The following is a 16,620-nucleotide window of genomic DNA, read 5'->3' as shown; positions in this document are numbered from 1 at the left end:
TAGACAAAAAACAAACTTCATCAACCTAACTGTTGTCTATAGATTGTATATAGACTAACAATAAAAAAAAGAACCATACGCTTTTTAAAACTTTTGTTTATAGACAATCTATAGAACGCAATTAAACAAAAAAGTACACGCATTTATAAACTTTTGTCTATAGACTGTCAAAAGATTTTCTTTAGGCAAAATACTAAATCTACATAAAGGCAAACTTATCTACAAGAGGTCTACAGACACTCTATAGACTGTCTAAATCCATTTTTGTAATGGTGGGATACGTAATCCTCTAGATTGGGACAAGCACACTTTCATCAAACTCACTTTTTAAGTCAAACCGATACCAACGGAACCTATTATGCACTGCCTAAGAATACCGGTACCTTTCCTGCAGGAAGGCAGAAGGTCCTCAAGAGACACGGCCGATTTTCAAGACACCGCTACCTGAAAGCAGCTCTGTAAGGCACGCCCTGGCGCTCTTCGTCACACCATCTTTCTACGTCATTGTTGCGGTCATCATCATTGACGATTATAGCAACGTACAATTTTCCACGACACTGGTTGACTGCGCCATGGACAAGGGCATCACACTAGATGTAGCCAAGACACTCATCTCTTTTTCGTCATGCGGCGCACTCGTTGGTCGTGTCGCGGTGCCTTTCCTGTCCGATATCTGGCCGGTCATGCGCTATACACTTTACGTGCTCGCGCTTGTTTTCGTCGCCGCTATCCTGATGGCGATGCCGCAAGTTTACGCCTATGAAGGTGTTGCAGCGCTGACCTTTATGCATGGACTCTGCAAAGGAACTCTGTTGTGCTTGAGAGCCGTCCTCATCGCTCATCTGCTGGGCGTCGATCGGTCGGCGGCTTGCGCCGGCGTCACGGGCGTGGCGATCATACCGCTTAGCCTAGTCGCGCCTGCAATCCTAGGTGAGTGCTACAAACATACTTCACGTTTATGTTATGTGTGTGAATATGTTATACGTGGAAAACGCCACTAGGAGCAACAGCGCGACTCAAAGGGGGGCATTATACATATTTTTACAATTGCCGGAAACAGAATATTCTCAAAAGCTTAGGGATTAGTGGCATGACATTGTTAATGAAGATTCGACTAATGTGTTTGCTCTGTCCTTAGTTGGCAGATAGCAAATAAGAAAATGTAGCCTCTCAGTTTTAAGTGCATAGTCACTTTAAACGCATTCTTGAAATGACGTCAATATGAAAATGTTCCTTCCTAAGGAATGGGACTACATATACCAGAGTTTGAATATTTTATTACCGTATTTACTCGAATCTAGGCCGCCCTTGATTGACCTCCGAAATTCGCAAGGCCAGAAAAAAAACATAATCTTGGTACTCGTATTTAAGCCGACCTCCCCCTACCCCTTTCGCACATCGTCTTTTTTTCGAAAAGAAACATCGGCTTAGATTCCAGTAAATACGGTACGTAAAATGACGTTTTTCACAGAAATTAAATGGGAACACATTTAACTCATACATAACAGAGCGCATATCTATAAACTGCTCTCATGAGCGTAATTGATCGAAAATCGACATGACTTGTGGCCTTACCTGCCACAATTCCTGAATTATATCAGAAACTCAATAAACAAACATTAAATGATGGTTTTCCATGAAATTTATTTTGTCGTGCATGTATGTTACACACTATCAATGCCTTTTAAAGACAAACTGTGCTGTCAGCGCTAATCATTTTTTTTAGCTGGCAGCTTGCAGAACAACCTGCAATATACAGGGCCTCCGAATTTCATATACAACCCCTTCGGCACAACGCCTCACAGGTTTTACGTAGGCGTTGTGCCGAAGGGGTTGTATATGAAATTCCCCTGAGCTGTGGCAAGACCTACATCGGTCAAACGGGTCGGTGTATCAACGACCGCCTCAGGGAGCATGCCAACCAACAGCATTGGTAAGAGTGGTGGTGCGCACCTTCACGGCATGTCAGGTCATGCTCGTGTGTGCCACGTTTTGCGCAAGCTAAGATTATCGGCAAAAGCAGAGATCAAACAGCAAGGGAATTACTAGAGGCGTATCATATTAGAAGTAAACGTTCCGCTTGTGTCAGTGACACATCCATTGTTCTCATTCAGTCTGAGTTGTGCTTCTTTAATGACCTGCTCACGTGATGTCATGTTTGGGGTAACTTTTCCACTCCACTGCACATGTGTGGAAGTTTACCTGTTTTTCAGCCTGCGCTGGCAATAAACAGTTGGTAGTTTGGCGCTCTTCTGTCTCTTTCCTCCGGCCCTTTTTCATGTTCCTAGCATCGCGCGATTTACGATATGTTCAGGAAACTAAGGCACCAACTCGCCCAAAAACAAGTTCTTCTAGCGCAATTAGTACGTTGTTGAAAACACTAGGTTAGGTATCATTTAAACATGCATACATATGCCTCATTGATATTTTAATGATTAGTTGAGTATTTATCGAGCTAGAAACATAATTCGGACTAATTGACAAACCTCACTGACGAAAAAATTAGCAGTGGCTACTAGAGTATACTGGGAACAATACGCACTAGGTGTGCTACGCGCAACAACGTTCCTCTTTTTTTAAGTAGTGCTGCGTGATAGCCGGGACGCCCTGTATATTTAAAACCGCTGCCACTCAATATTTCTAATGCGTCCGATCTTTACTAAAGAACCAATTACCTTTATATTTAAACATGGTCATTTACAAATACCTAGGAAATCGCTGACGACGATCTAATAACGATTGCTAGTTTTGTTGCATACCTTCACCAAATCTCGGCCACGGAAAACGTATATTTCGTTTCTGATAGCGCATGAGCAATAATATCAATCAATGTTCCGCAAAAATGCACAACGCCAAGCTCACGCCCTATCTTACTGTGTCGTTTTTATTAGATTAGCACGAAAGTGTGAAATGATTCGTCCAGCAGCTTAACACATTTATCGTAAGGACAACAAACTTGCACAAGCAGCAATAGACTGATATTGGTGTTGTATAGCACACAAGGCGCCGGATTGAGACGTTATATGTGTGGTCCCCCTCTCTTTTTTTTTCTCTTTCTTTACTCTTCTTTCAATCTCTTCGATTCCTTACCCCTGTGCAGGGTAGCAAACCGGTTATGCTAACTGGCAATAACTAACGTAAAATCGCTAAAAACATTTCGGAAAGATGCGGATGACTCCCGCGCCGAGCAAGAGAGGGTGCCACCGGCTCGCTAAGTGCACAATTATCCTCTCACCGGCGCTTCTCCGGTGATATATCTGAAGCAGGAGACAACCTGACGGAACTCGCTGCAGACGACAGGTATCTGAACCGCCGTATCGAGTGGAAAGACGATAAAGCGCAGCCAAAAGAAGCGGGCTGCTCGCACACCGAGTTTGCGAAACTCTCTAACAAGATTCTACTCGTACCGGGGAAAACTTACACGCTCACCTTAAACATTGGCGTCATCTTCGATTTCTTAAACGGAGCAGTGGGAACTCTACGAAAGGGAATCGCGGGGTGCCCGTGCTACGCACTCCCTCGGGTTTTTCAGTAGTGAAACTGCATTTAGCGCGGGATTTAGAACTACAGCAATCGCTACATAAAAACATTTCTTTCTTGTGTAGCGGCTGTGGTTCAGTGAATAAGTCGCTGTAGACGGACTCATTGTACTTAACGATGTATGCGCTCAAAGCTACCTACAAGGGTTGATTTTACAGCGAAAGCTGTTATGAGATCATTTCACCGGCCGTTTTTGGTGCCGTAGTTGTCCGCCGCCGCCGCCGCCGCCGCCGGTGTCCGTAACCAGTATCGCTCGAAATAAGAAAAAAAAACTAAATAAGAAAGAAATTCCAGGATGGAACGAGGTTCGAACCTGGGCCCTCTGCGTGGGAGCCCAGTATTCAACCTCTGAGCCATGCCGGTTTTCTTTTTTCTTTCAGGGTCTTTATCACACTTAGTATTACAGTGCACAATAATAGCACAAATAAAGCAAGCAAAAGTACAATCACATAGCGACAATATGCGCTGAAGCGTTACTAAGTGCACACTCGATGGCTAACACAACGTGCAGTAGAATGGTCAGGGTTCTTCACATCGTGTTATACTGGAAAGGTGGTGAGGCCGAGCACCTCACCAAGAGGGGGTACCAGTCCGGTCTAAAGTCCAGGTCGTCATAAATGTCCTTTAGCTGAATAGTCATGCGAATGAAGTGCATACTTGAAGAAATGGTGGGTTCTGCGTTACGTTCCTGCATACGTGTCTTCCATAAGCTATGCATACCCATGAGGAAAAACATATCATATGGCACTTCATCAAGCGATGTTGGTATAAGATAACGTATGGTGTGAGAATTGACGACAAAACTTTTCTTCAGTGCTCTCTGAAGGACATCCCAGAACAGAATAGCGTCTTTGCAGCTAATAAAGCAATGCTCTATTGTTTCCGGCACACCACATAGACGGCAGTTAACAGAAGAGACAAAAATGCTTGAAACTGCTTTGCAAAAAGGTCCTATACAGGTTTCATGTTGGGAAGGAACCAAATTAGCATATGCAATATAGCGTGGTAAAAGAGTAGAATAAGCACCAAGCGTCGCACAACGCGAATTCTGTAACCAGGCGCCACACAATGCGAATTGCGCAACGAGTAGGTTGTTGAATGCTTCCAACCCATTACAAAGAGCTCTTCCATAATTCTTCGTCGTCATCACGCACAGCATCAACAAAGTGCGCATAATGCCTTACATGTGTTTAGCAGGTGCCACGGCTGTCTGTAGAATGACGAAAAATGGCACAGTGCCTACTGCCCTACTTCTCAAAAATTACAATGATTTATAACGTAGTGGGTTCCTCGCAAGTGCACTTCTGTTGGTTGCCAAGGAAGCCCATAAGGCTCCCATGATCCATTTCCTCAGGGTCTCAGGCTCTAGAAATGCCGCTCTTCCAGCTTTCGCTGTGACTGTGCTGCGCTTTCCGCGCAGGCCTGGCATTTTTTTTTTTTATTGGCATCCCACCGATATTCCTTCGCTCCTGCAGCACGATATCATGGTCGCAGAGCCACTGTGTAGAGTCATCAGTAACATTCGTTGGCAGGCTAGTTGGTGATGCCTAGTTCGTAGGTCTAACTGCCCAAACGTAACATGAAACTAGGAAGAATCAGGTGTTTTGTCAAGTCTGTGCTGTTATGCCTATGGATTGTGCACGGTTATTCGTCATTTTCTAAAGTAGTATATACTTCCCTGAGCCAAATGCTTATCGCGCAAGAATTTCTGTTCGCACATGTGCGTCAAAATATAAGCTAAGGTTTGCACACCGCCTTTCCTCGCATCAACGGTAGCGCAGCTTGCCATTGAAACATCTTGTCCTCATGCCACCCACGGCTACACGCTTTTGTGAATCTCCCAGGATCCTTCCGAGACGGGAGAGGCACCTACGACGGATTTTATCGGATGCTAGCAGCGATCAACTTGCTGGCAGCTCTCGTATTCTCCGTGTTTGCTGTGGTTAACCGAAGGCGGACAAAGGGCACATGGACAAATGACGATTGCGAGAAGAAGAATTGAAAGCCATTCCGCATATGCTAATAAATATAACTTACGCGATTAATCCGCAGTTCCCAAGTGTACCTCAGAGATCACGTGACATGTCCATGCACAAGCATATGCTGAATCATGAAAGCACGGTGCGTGAACGGTAAGTACATGGGTTAAGTGGATTGCTAACAAGACATATGGAAACACATAAGCAGCTGTTATGAATAGTTACCAAACTTCCCAAAAAAATTTTATGCGACAAAGTTTTCATCATATCTAATCACGAAAAATAATGAGTGTTTGAGCATATATAACTCAATGTTACACACGCTCGAAACCAACAGTATTGTAAGGAATTCAGCAATTATATATTTATAGCGATTTTAAAGAACTACGCGACAAGAGTTTAATTTCATTGGTGAATGCCTCCAACGATTCATCATTTGTCGAGCCTCATGGCAGCCTAGTTTTTCCATGGCGTACCAAAAAACGTACTGTTTGTAAAATTCACAGCGTGTTATATAAGACCTGATACACTTGGTATAAATAATGCTGGACAAGTGCCGTAAGGATTGTATGTGTCATTCGTTCTCTTAATAGCAGCTGTGTTATCGCTATTCAACATATATGTGAATTTCAGAAAAGCAACCTGATAGCGGGTAGCAAGTGTCTGCGTGGCAGCACGATTGCTCAGTAGAGTCACACTGTCATTCTTAGAATGAACGAGATCAATAAAGCGCAGCGCCTTCTTTGGGACTGTCGCCAGCTATTTAACAAGATATGATTTTTATGGATTCCAGACAGCACCGCTGTATTTGCGAATCTGAAGTACAAGAGATTTACAGCGTGTTCTTCATTGGAAGATAGTTGCAAGATTTCCGCACAAAAACGCCAGATTTTTGCATGCCCTTTGGTACATATTACAATTGTGCGTGCCCCATTTTGTACACAGGTTAGTGTTATTTCCACTTGTTTGTATGATTTTTTCCACGCAACATCTGATGCCGGGAGCTTGCAGGTGCAAGGACACCTTTTCAAATTGAAAGCATTTCTTCTATCTATCTATCTATCTATCTATCTATCTATCTATCTATCTATCTATCTATCTATCTATCTATCTATCTATCTATCTATCTATCTATCTATCTATCTATCTGTCTGTCTGTCTGTCTGTCTGTCTGTCTGTCTGTCTGTCTGTCTGTCTGTCTGTCTGGCCGCCTACGTCTTCGCGCTCTCGTGGTCGTCTCCTTAACTAGGTACATGAGACTTCCCTGTCGAGTACGTCATAACATAAAATCCTTTCTACCAGTCACTTGTTGCACCTACCCGCACACCACTACCTGTGGTATGTGGATATAGACTTCCAAAGCATCGTCGAGCAGCTCCACTGCTCTTGACGGGAAGCGTCATCTACGGCAGAAATATCGTAACTGGGAATATTCTCTGAGGATCTCCTGTCGCCACAGCACTGCCGCCCCCGCTTCCACGCACGCGCAGATCTTTCGGATTTCATTTGTTGTGAGTCACAATGTATCTATGTCTGACTAGCCGGACGATACCGAGTCGATGTTGGTAAAACATCCTCGGAACGTTCACCGACTCCTTAGCCATCGGAGAATTGTATATTACGTGGGGAGGGCCCAAGAACTGTTGTTAGTCTTCACCGACGCAGGTTCTGTGTTTTTGTCGGCATGCTGGGGATCGTTGAAAACACAAATGACAATATCGTTACCAGGAACAACGTAATGAGCCGCGCTCCGCGCGGGCTCGCATTGGGAACGAAGGAAACGCTGGGTTCTCATAAAAACTTTGGTTAGGCAAGCGGAGCGTCGAACTATATTGCTTCGCGAAGAGTCATCCTGTCCACGTGAAGCGGACGATTAATGAGTACATTCTTAATAAGTTCGGCCTTAACTAGCAATGCTTTATTTTCAATGTCTTAATTTCATGGGATTAGTTAGCATGGTTTTAAATAGAAAGGAATTAATTACCAAAGTGCTAACTTGCAATGTTTTAATCAGCATGATCTGAATTAACAATATATAAATTAACCATAATTACAAGGTCTTAAAAGATGAAGTGGACGAAGAGAGCGCACCGCCCCATCAATGCGCTAGTATAATCTCGATTTCGATCCTAAATGGCCCCTAAAGATCTCTGAAAGTACAAAAAAAAACGAGCGCGTTGTCCTCTCCAGGCGTTTCTGTCGGTGCAATTCGTAACGTTTCTGTCGGCGCACTTCGTAACGCCAGAAGGGGGACGTCACGTGACGTCATATAGAAACAAACTCTCGATTGGTCCAGATACGAGGAATATCGTTTGTCAATTTTCTCTTACCCTGCTTTGTCATGGAGTGCCCCACCCGTTCTTCCTTTTCTCGCATGACTGTCGTGCGCGATCAGCTAATTTCACTTCGTTTCGTCCGATTTTGTCTGGGCAAGCGGAGATAACACCATGTAGCCAACAAGCGCGCGGTTTTGATAGGCTCAATGCATATAGTGCTGATATGTACACGTGCTTTATGAAGCCATGAGTGGGGAGAAGGTGACAACGGCGGTAGTAAACATACTCAAGGCGAGAAAGAAAGCACTTCCTCCTCTTTGAACTAAATTGCAGACTGGTTAAAATTGCAGTTGTCAAGCCATTTCGGTGCTTACATGAAGTTGCAGAACTTTTACATTTCGGAAATGTCAATAACGGTAACAAAATAATTCACTGTAATCACGCGTATCTAATAAAGTACCCAGTTCTTATTTATTCATCCGTGCTTCGGGTTCGGCGGCACTGCTTCTAGGGCCGCGACGCCGCTGCTGCCAAATACGGCGGGAAACGCTTTCGCCGGCACTATCTATCCCCAGTAACGTATAGGTCAGTCGTACGAGCGTCACAGCGCCCATACTTCAAGTCGAGTTCCCTATGGGCCACACACTCTATGAAAAAAAAAGTGAAAAGAGGGTCAGGACACCGTGACTGCCTTCGGGTGTCCAGCTGACCCCTTTTGGAAAGTAGAAGCAGAAAAAGAGAGTTAGCATTTCTGGAGGAGTCACTGGACTCTTAAAAGAGCGTTCCCATTGACTTTTGTGATGCAGGCGCCGCCTTATTATTCTGTCATACAGGCGCCGCCCTCGTTATACGTGTAACACACCTGTTACATAAAAATTTAAAATGAAGCGCACGCGTCAATGTCGAAGGTAAACGAAACTAACAATAAGTCTTCCCGAACTCATTCCTTCCCACAGCCTGGCAACAAAGGCCTTGTAGGCGCCGATTCGATCGAATGTTCTCACTTTTCGTCACAGACGGCGTATTCAATAAAGTCCGGTCTCGAAAACGTCACGGTCGAAGTGTGTGGTGGACGATCATGGATAGAGGCCTGATTTTTAGGCACTAGAAAGCGCGTTTTAGGCGCCGAAAATAGGCCGGCAAAACAGCGTTTTAGTGCTCCAACGTCATAAGCAAAGGCAGAATCCATTTTTACATAAATGCAAATAATTTCAAGGGAAGACGAGCGTGACCTGTATCTACGACAGGAAAACAAGAAAAACGTTATTGTTAGTGATTGCACGAAGGCGCCAACAGTTGAACATGGCCGTGCAATTGTCCCATAAGACTGCTGGAATAGTGGCAGACAATCTGTTTGGAGAGTACTCTGGCCGTAGTCTGAATATCACTGTTTAAATTGCGGGAACAATAGCAAACTGCCACAACCTCCTGGTTTTTGGACTCAAAATTGTACCTCTTGTCACTTGAGAATAAGCCCGTATGCTGAGAAGTAATGCTCGACGTGGACAGATGTTATTAGAGCGTAGTTGAATTTAGGAATATTCGATGGCTTAACCGATACTAGGGTCCTAGCGTGCTCACTAACCAAGAATTCTTTAAGGAATGAAAATTCTTGTCCAAGATATTTCGTAACTTCGCTCGTGCCTTTTCGGCCACTGGTGCTTCAGGAAAGGCGGCGATTCGTTACTGTAATTGGAGAATAATAATCGCAATATTCTCAATTAGAGTTTCTCTCAAATGTGAAGTTTCCTTATAATGTTTGCCAAGAACTTGACGTTAGCGCACAAGTAAGCGAGGTCTCCTTGCAGGCTATGCACATAGCGGACAGCCTGAGCCTTCCTACTGTAACACTCTCGTCACCTGAAAAGCCGTTAATTTTTACTTTGATGTCCGAAAAGTAGCAGCAGTAATAATCAACAGCCTCTAGCCATGTTCGCCAAGCTGTGACGATGGGCTCTGGTGGAATAAGTTGCCCGGTAGCATGAATAGCGGTCTGAAACTGTACTCGAATGCCAAATTCCAGGCTAACTAGTGCTAATATAGGCGCCAATTTCGAAATACGCATTTATAGGCATTTATGCACGAACGCCCAAAATAGGCATTTAGGCTATAGGTACTATAAAAACACTTTAAAGCCCTTATTAGACTGTTGTTAATGCTCATATATGAGAATGGCGCAACAGCATCGCAAGGAACAAAATAGGCATTTGCCTAAAATCCGGTCTCCAAGATTGATGATTCACGTCGCCTTAGCCCAGTACATCGTAGCTGGCGTGGCGAATAATCATACCATACTAAGCCTAGCGAGCTCTTCGGTCGGTGCCCGGTAACTTGTCAAATGGTGACATGGCACACCGGGGACTAAGCGACTTTTCGTGCACGCGCTGGTGTCATTTGGGACGCTATACTAGAGACTAGACTAGACTATACTAGAGAGAACACTCCTTTCCATGTGGCTGACGCCGCATTAGCGAAGCCCGTACGCAGCCTAGCCAACAAAGACATCTGAACTGCTCGTATACTTCACCTGCCTGTGCTAGTGATCTGCCGTATTCGCCTCTATAAGTGCGCCCTGAACACTGCTTCAAACTCCGCAACCCTCCTCCCAAAGCCGTAAGTAGAAATTCAGCAGTGTCGATGGCATCGCAAGTACTTTCTTTTGGTTAAATACTAGTCTATATTGAGCTTAATATAGTGTGGAAGTCGGAGAAAAGCAACTACACTAATAAACAAAATTACTGCTCACTCAGCTGTAGAAAACATTGCAGAAACTCTAAACAATGCTCGAGTTGTGAAATAGCGATTCAAAGGTATTATTAGTGATTGGAAGCTTTGGAGACAGTGGCTGGAGTGCTTTTTCCAGTGCCCGGCTGCTTCGGCTGTCGTCTAGAGTTTTTACAAAATAGCCCTCTATGTCCCCCGGTCCTCCTCAAGATCTGTACTTCCGCTGTGAAATTTTTAAGTTCAGCGAAAGTCCTGGCATTGTTCCCAGTTCGTGTTTGTGTTTGATTACAGGTCATATTGGCATGCACCCTTATTCCTTTATTTGAATGTGATTGGTTTTCACACCACCGCCGGGCGGAGCGTGGGCACCAATGTTTTGGAGACTTCGCGAATGTTTCAGATTGTCCGGTTACGATTACGCGCAGGACGCCAATAATCGTTCATTCGAGAGCTTACGCGAGCACCGTTGCTAACACCAGAATTTACTGTGACGCATGAATAAAACCCGATGCATTTTGCCACCGATCAGGTTGCCGACGACTGACGTCAGGTTGTGCCGCTTTCCTTGTACTTTTATTGTTGCCTCTTTTACTAGACTCAAGTTCGCCCAATAGCGTTTCATCTTTACCGGCTGTGTTTTGCATTCTTCACCATCACAACCACGTGACAACAAGAATTTGTGCCCAGGGTTCCTGCACCGAGGGAAGGCGACCGCCTCCTCAAAACGTTAACATGGGATGTGGTCGCACAACTAATGTCATTCTAGCGGTAGACCAGGACTGCCAACTTTCTATATATATATATATATATATATATATATATATATATATATATATATATATATATATATATATAGGTTTCGAAAGAATGTTCCTGGCTAATGGTTTAATTATATGAAAGAAAACTAGTCACAGTGAAAAACATAACAACATTTATTCTGAACTTTCGGCCGGGGACCGGCCTTTATCAACAATGCATTCGTACATGGCGTACGGGTTTAAGTACAGATTTTGTCAATACACAGATGTAGACACACCTTCGTGATTCGTCGGACTATGACATGGGAGGGGCCAGAACAACAACAACAGCAAACAAATCCCAGGGAGAGAGCGACACGCATACAAGATGACACACACAGCATTGTGCTCTGTGAACCGACCGACACCAATACCTTCATTTTAGCAGCAACCACGTCAAGCACTGTAAACTCGGCATACCGTACAGCCAGTCTCTTCGGTTTAGGCGTATTTGTTCTGACCAGGCCGACTTCGCCTCCAACTGTCAACGCCGCCACCTGATAAAGAAGACAGAATCCGAACCCGCAAATACTACTCCCAATCTCATTCTAACATATTCAGCTTCCCCGCCTAACATAAACCGCATCCTCAGAAGGCACCACAACATTCTACTTGAAAGCGACAAGTTACGATGTGTTTTCCCGGAACCTCCACGCGTTGTCTACAGACGGGCGAAGAACATTAGAGATATTGTAACGTCCTCTAAAGTCCACACTCCTGAATTCACAGGCAGCGGCCCCTGCAACAAGCCTAAGTGCAAACTCTGTCCAATGATGAACAAAGTGTCCACCGTCACAAGTACCGCGTCTTCGTTTTCTTATCAGATAAGAGGCAACTTCAACTGTGACAGCGCGAACATAATCTACCTTCTCGAGTGCACCTTATGCCATGCACAGTACATTGGTCAAACTGAGACTGCGTTCAGGATGAGAATCAATAATCACAGAGCACACGTAAAGGCTCTACCGCACCTTCCTCTATCTAAACATGTTAATAACCTTGGCCACCCCTTCCATACATTTTACTCCAATCCAATTTCAAAACCCATTATGACCGGGAGGCTCGTGAATCATACCTGATCCACAAATTTAACAGTGTCTCTGGTGGCATAAATGAAAGCATAGGCCGACTATCATGCTTGACCTGCAACGAACCCGAAAAATTTGATTCTGCCGGCAACTAGGTGACCGATTCCCAAGAAACTTTTGTACTCGGGATGCAGAATTTGAAGCATCCGTTTACCCTGATGTGCATGCATCTACACATGTGATTACACACGTCGCGCATTGTGCTATTCGAGCCTGGACCCATTTCTTGATAAATACATATGTCATTAAGTTTGGTACTGTGATTACGGGTATTACGTGCGTGCTCGTTCCCCCCTTCCTGCAAGTACGAATGCGCTACCCCCCCCCCCTTTTTTTCTCGCTTGAACATCGGTTGTTGGTTCATATGAGTACGTATGTGCATGTGTATGTATATCCGTATGTATCTATATGTGTGTGTGCATGTACGGATATGTACATGTATATGTATATGTTTATCCTGTCTCTTGATTGAAAGAAATATGTCATCTGCCCACACATTGCGCCTAACAGCAGCTGTCCTCAATCTTGTTCACCGGCGAGTCGTATCCTTCTTTTTGAGGGAGGGCTATGGTCATTACCGCGAGCAATTGCAAGATGCCCGCGGAGACCGGTCGACTTCAAAAGCCGTACCGAACCCCCTTCTCTAAAAGGCGCATGGATGGGCAAACACTTAACTGCTTTTGACGCGCTTTTTGAAGGTAGCAAGGAAACGCGTGCGGCACGTTTACATCCGGCGTCCGTGAGCGTATTCTCCTTTAGTCCCGTAGTTGATGGGTCTCCCCATTTAGCGTGGTAGGTGCGTTCGCATCTTTGTCATTTTTTTCTTTTTTTCCCCCTCCGCCTCTCGTTCCGAACCACACACGTAGGTTCGTTTCGCTGTTTGTTATTTATTTTGTGTATGTTCTGACCCCGCCTATACTCTACTCTTCACAGAGCTCAATGATGTGTGTGTCATCTTGTATGCGTGTCGCTCTCTCCCTGGGATTTGTTTGCTGTTGTTGTTGTTCTGGCCCCTCCCATGTCATAGTCCGACGAATCACGAAGGTGTGTCTACATCTATGTATTGACAAAATCTGTACATAAACCCGTACGCCATGTACGAATGCATTCTTTGATAAAGGCCGGTCCCCGGCCGAAAGCTCAGAATAAATGTTGTTATGTTTTTCACTGTGACTAGTTTTCTTTCATATATATATATATATATATATATATATATATATATATATATATATATATATATATATATATATATATATATGAAAGATATCTATATATATATATATATATTGTACCGATGCGCGTCGGCGCCAGCTCTGTGCCAGCGAGAGTGAAGACGATGGTGTTCGCGTGTTAGGCGCTCGGTCTGTATGTGTGCTGACGCTGTCTTGCATACATGGAGGAAAAAAAAACCAGGAGGAAGCGTCACGTGACATTCTTGAAGCCCAGCCAAAAGAAATAAAACAGAGGCATGCTGGGAAATGAGCACCCTCACGTGATCGGCAGGCGGTGAGAGGGGGGAGCGGCGTCCGAGGAGGTTGGCTTGTAGACGCTAGACGCGCGCGCTCGTCAATTTTTGTTTTATTGCGATAGCAATTATATGCACAGTCTCGGCTGGATTTTGCCGTCGCCGCCTTCATGCGCCGTATATGTATAAGTATGTATATATATATAAAAGCCCCAAAGAAAAAAATCATAGCATATCCACGGTGTGAATGATGATGAGTGGGCGAAGCTGCGGAGGTGCATCGGTAAGCCGTGAATCTTCCGTGAATTCTGCCCAGTACACCATCACCTACGTGAGATCGGGCGCCTTTACACTAAAGGTTCGATGAGAGTTATGACGACTTGCAGCTTACTTTAATTTTACATGTACGCTGTGAATTTTCATTGTTTAGAAAAGCGTTGCTTTAGAAAACATCTGGCGTCTTTTCGTTTTGCTTTAGAAACATCTGGCGTCTTTCGTTGGTTTATTTTATCAATCAACGGCGTTTTGAACAAACTTTTTATTGTTTACCCACGACAGGAGAAATCTCACCAGGCACTACCTTGGAGGTAAACAATGGCTGCTAATGGGAATGAGAGACAGAAGAAGTCGGCTTTTAGCTAACACTTACACTTCTACTAACGTTTCCTACTGGAACATGCCAATGGCTGCTAATGGGGAATGAGAGACAGAAGAATTCGGCTTTTAGTTAACGCGCACGCTGCTAATTTTTTATTGTTCAACAACGCACAGGAGAAATCTCCCACCGGCACCACCTTGGAGGTCAAGATTTGGTACTAGCGTTAAGACTGGTTACGCACTACGACGGGGACGAACGGGTGCCGCTTTAAGGAGCTTCGCCCCTAAAATAATTCAGAAAATGCTTCGGAAGCACGGAATTGAACCAGGGACCCCTTGCTCCGCAGCGAGTGGCGCTAACCACTACGCCACGAAACGCAGATCCTCCACGTAGCTAACAGCGAGCGTTATATACACACCCTTTACCGCTGGACGGACTCAGAGGCGGCAGGCGTAAGCGTTTCTTCATCACCAGCGAGATGGCGCTAGGAGCGCGAAGGGCGCATTAAAAGTCGTCGGCGAGCTCGCCTTATATCTGCGCAGGGAGAATCCGCTGTCTGCTCGCGCTGTTTCTCGTGGTGAGATATCTCCGCTGTCTGCTCGCGTGGTTTTCTCGTGGTGAGGGGAAGAGGGATGTTTCAAGCTTTCACCGTGATGTCCGCGCTCATGTTACGGAGAGTACGAAAGTCACTCGAGCTCAAGGGACGCCGCTAAACGAACAAACAGAAGATGAGCGCGAACTATCAAGTGTCACAGCTCGACACTTGAAGCACGCTAGTTTCCTTCGCTGCTTCAGCCGTCTTTGCAACAGGAGCGCTGTTCAAACTGAGAGTATCCGTTGGCGAGCCTCACTTCGTATAGCATTAGTTTCTTGCTATCGAATTCATTGCTTCGCCCTTGCGGCGAACTGTAACTTTTTTTGTTCATGAGCCCACCAAAAAAGGAAATGAAACAGGAGCATCATGGGAAATGAGTCTCGAAAGCGAGGAGCAAGCGGCTTCAGAGGAGGTTGGCGCGGTTTCAAAGGAGGATGGCGGGGCTTCAGAGGAGATTGGCTTGTGAACGCTAGGCGCGCTCCCTCCTATATTTTTTTCTCTCCTCCATGCTTCCATTCGTGACCCTTTTGCCAGGCGCCATGCCGAACCTCTTCAGAACAACCCACCTGTTGCATTGTGCGCATATATATATATATATATATATATATCAGCAGGACTAGTTTGTTAAGTGCTGCATAAGCATTTGCCCCACCTCATGCTGACAGTGAGCATGTTTTTTTTCTGTGGGAGCAGTGGCCGTTTTATTGTTATTTCAGTAGAACTCTTTCTTCGCTAATATCTCAGCCATTTTCAATGGTCCTGGCCGGACCATCTAAAATGGCAAGTGGCCATCTATCAACTTCGCGATGTCGCCAAGGCATGGCACGCATACCAAGACATCAGGCGATCCTCGCTTGAATGATGTGCTAGGCTGATATTACTATTTCGACCGCTTTCACATACCTGCAGCCGCCTCCTTGTCTACCCACCTTCTGTCGCCGATAGGAGCTTTGAGACGCACAACCTGGACAGTGCGGCTCGGTTTTCCACCACCTTGCCCTCCCTTGGTGACTGAGATCGTCGAGGGCACCGTCCCGACGGTGGAGCTGTGCTCTGCTCTAAGGTGCCTTCTTTCGGGTATTGAACATATTGAAATTTTCGTATTCAGGATATAAACTGGTTTTGTATGCTTTAAAGTGATCACATGGGTGTGAGGGTGTTATTATACCTGTCATTTAGGTCATGTGCTTCCAATAAACATGTAGTTGCGAGTGTTTCGTTGTGTTTCCATATGTGCAAGAGCTGTCACCAACTAGCCCAGCTTTCAATTCATCTACAGTATACCTCTATCAGACACCGAGCTCCTCAGGGGCACGTGATGGTGCATGTGTATTCTGCAGCTGCTTCACAGCAAGCTTAGCGGAACGCCCCTCTACAGACGCTGACAAAGGGGGCAAGATGGGCTTCGCGGTCCAGAACTCAGACTCCGCGTTGGGACCCACCTCACGATCTTCTTTTCCTGAGACTGAGACCGCCTCCAAGCGGCCGAAGTCAATGATGTGGGCCCCACTCTCATCATCACTTATGCACATGAAGACGCCAGCACTTCTAATGCTTG

At 45.2% G+C, this 16,620-nt stretch overlaps 1 protein-coding gene across 1 annotated transcript; it reads left to right on the top strand.

Annotated features, from left to right (window-relative positions):
• The first annotated feature begins 682 nt into the window (after positions 1-682).
• LOC119388934 (uncharacterized) lies at positions 683-5,572 on the top strand. Its single transcript, XM_037656279.1, has 2 exons — positions 683-930; positions 5,385-5,572. Exons 1-2 carry the CDS (start codon positions 684-686, stop codon positions 5,540-5,542), a joined length of 405 nt encoding a protein of 134 aa, XP_037512207.1. The 5' UTR covers position 683; the 3' UTR covers positions 5,543-5,572.
• Positions 5,573-16,620: the final 11,048 nt, after the last annotated feature.

The sequence above is a fragment of the Rhipicephalus sanguineus genome, chromosome 4 (assembly GCF_013339695.2).
Source record: "Rhipicephalus sanguineus isolate Rsan-2018 chromosome 4, BIME_Rsan_1.4, whole genome shotgun sequence".
In the NCBI taxonomy this organism is placed as follows: Eukaryota; Metazoa; Arthropoda; class Arachnida; order Ixodida; family Ixodidae; genus Rhipicephalus; species Rhipicephalus sanguineus.
The sequence above is the reverse complement of the archived record's forward strand: the minus strand, read 5'-3'. Positions and strand labels throughout refer to the sequence as shown.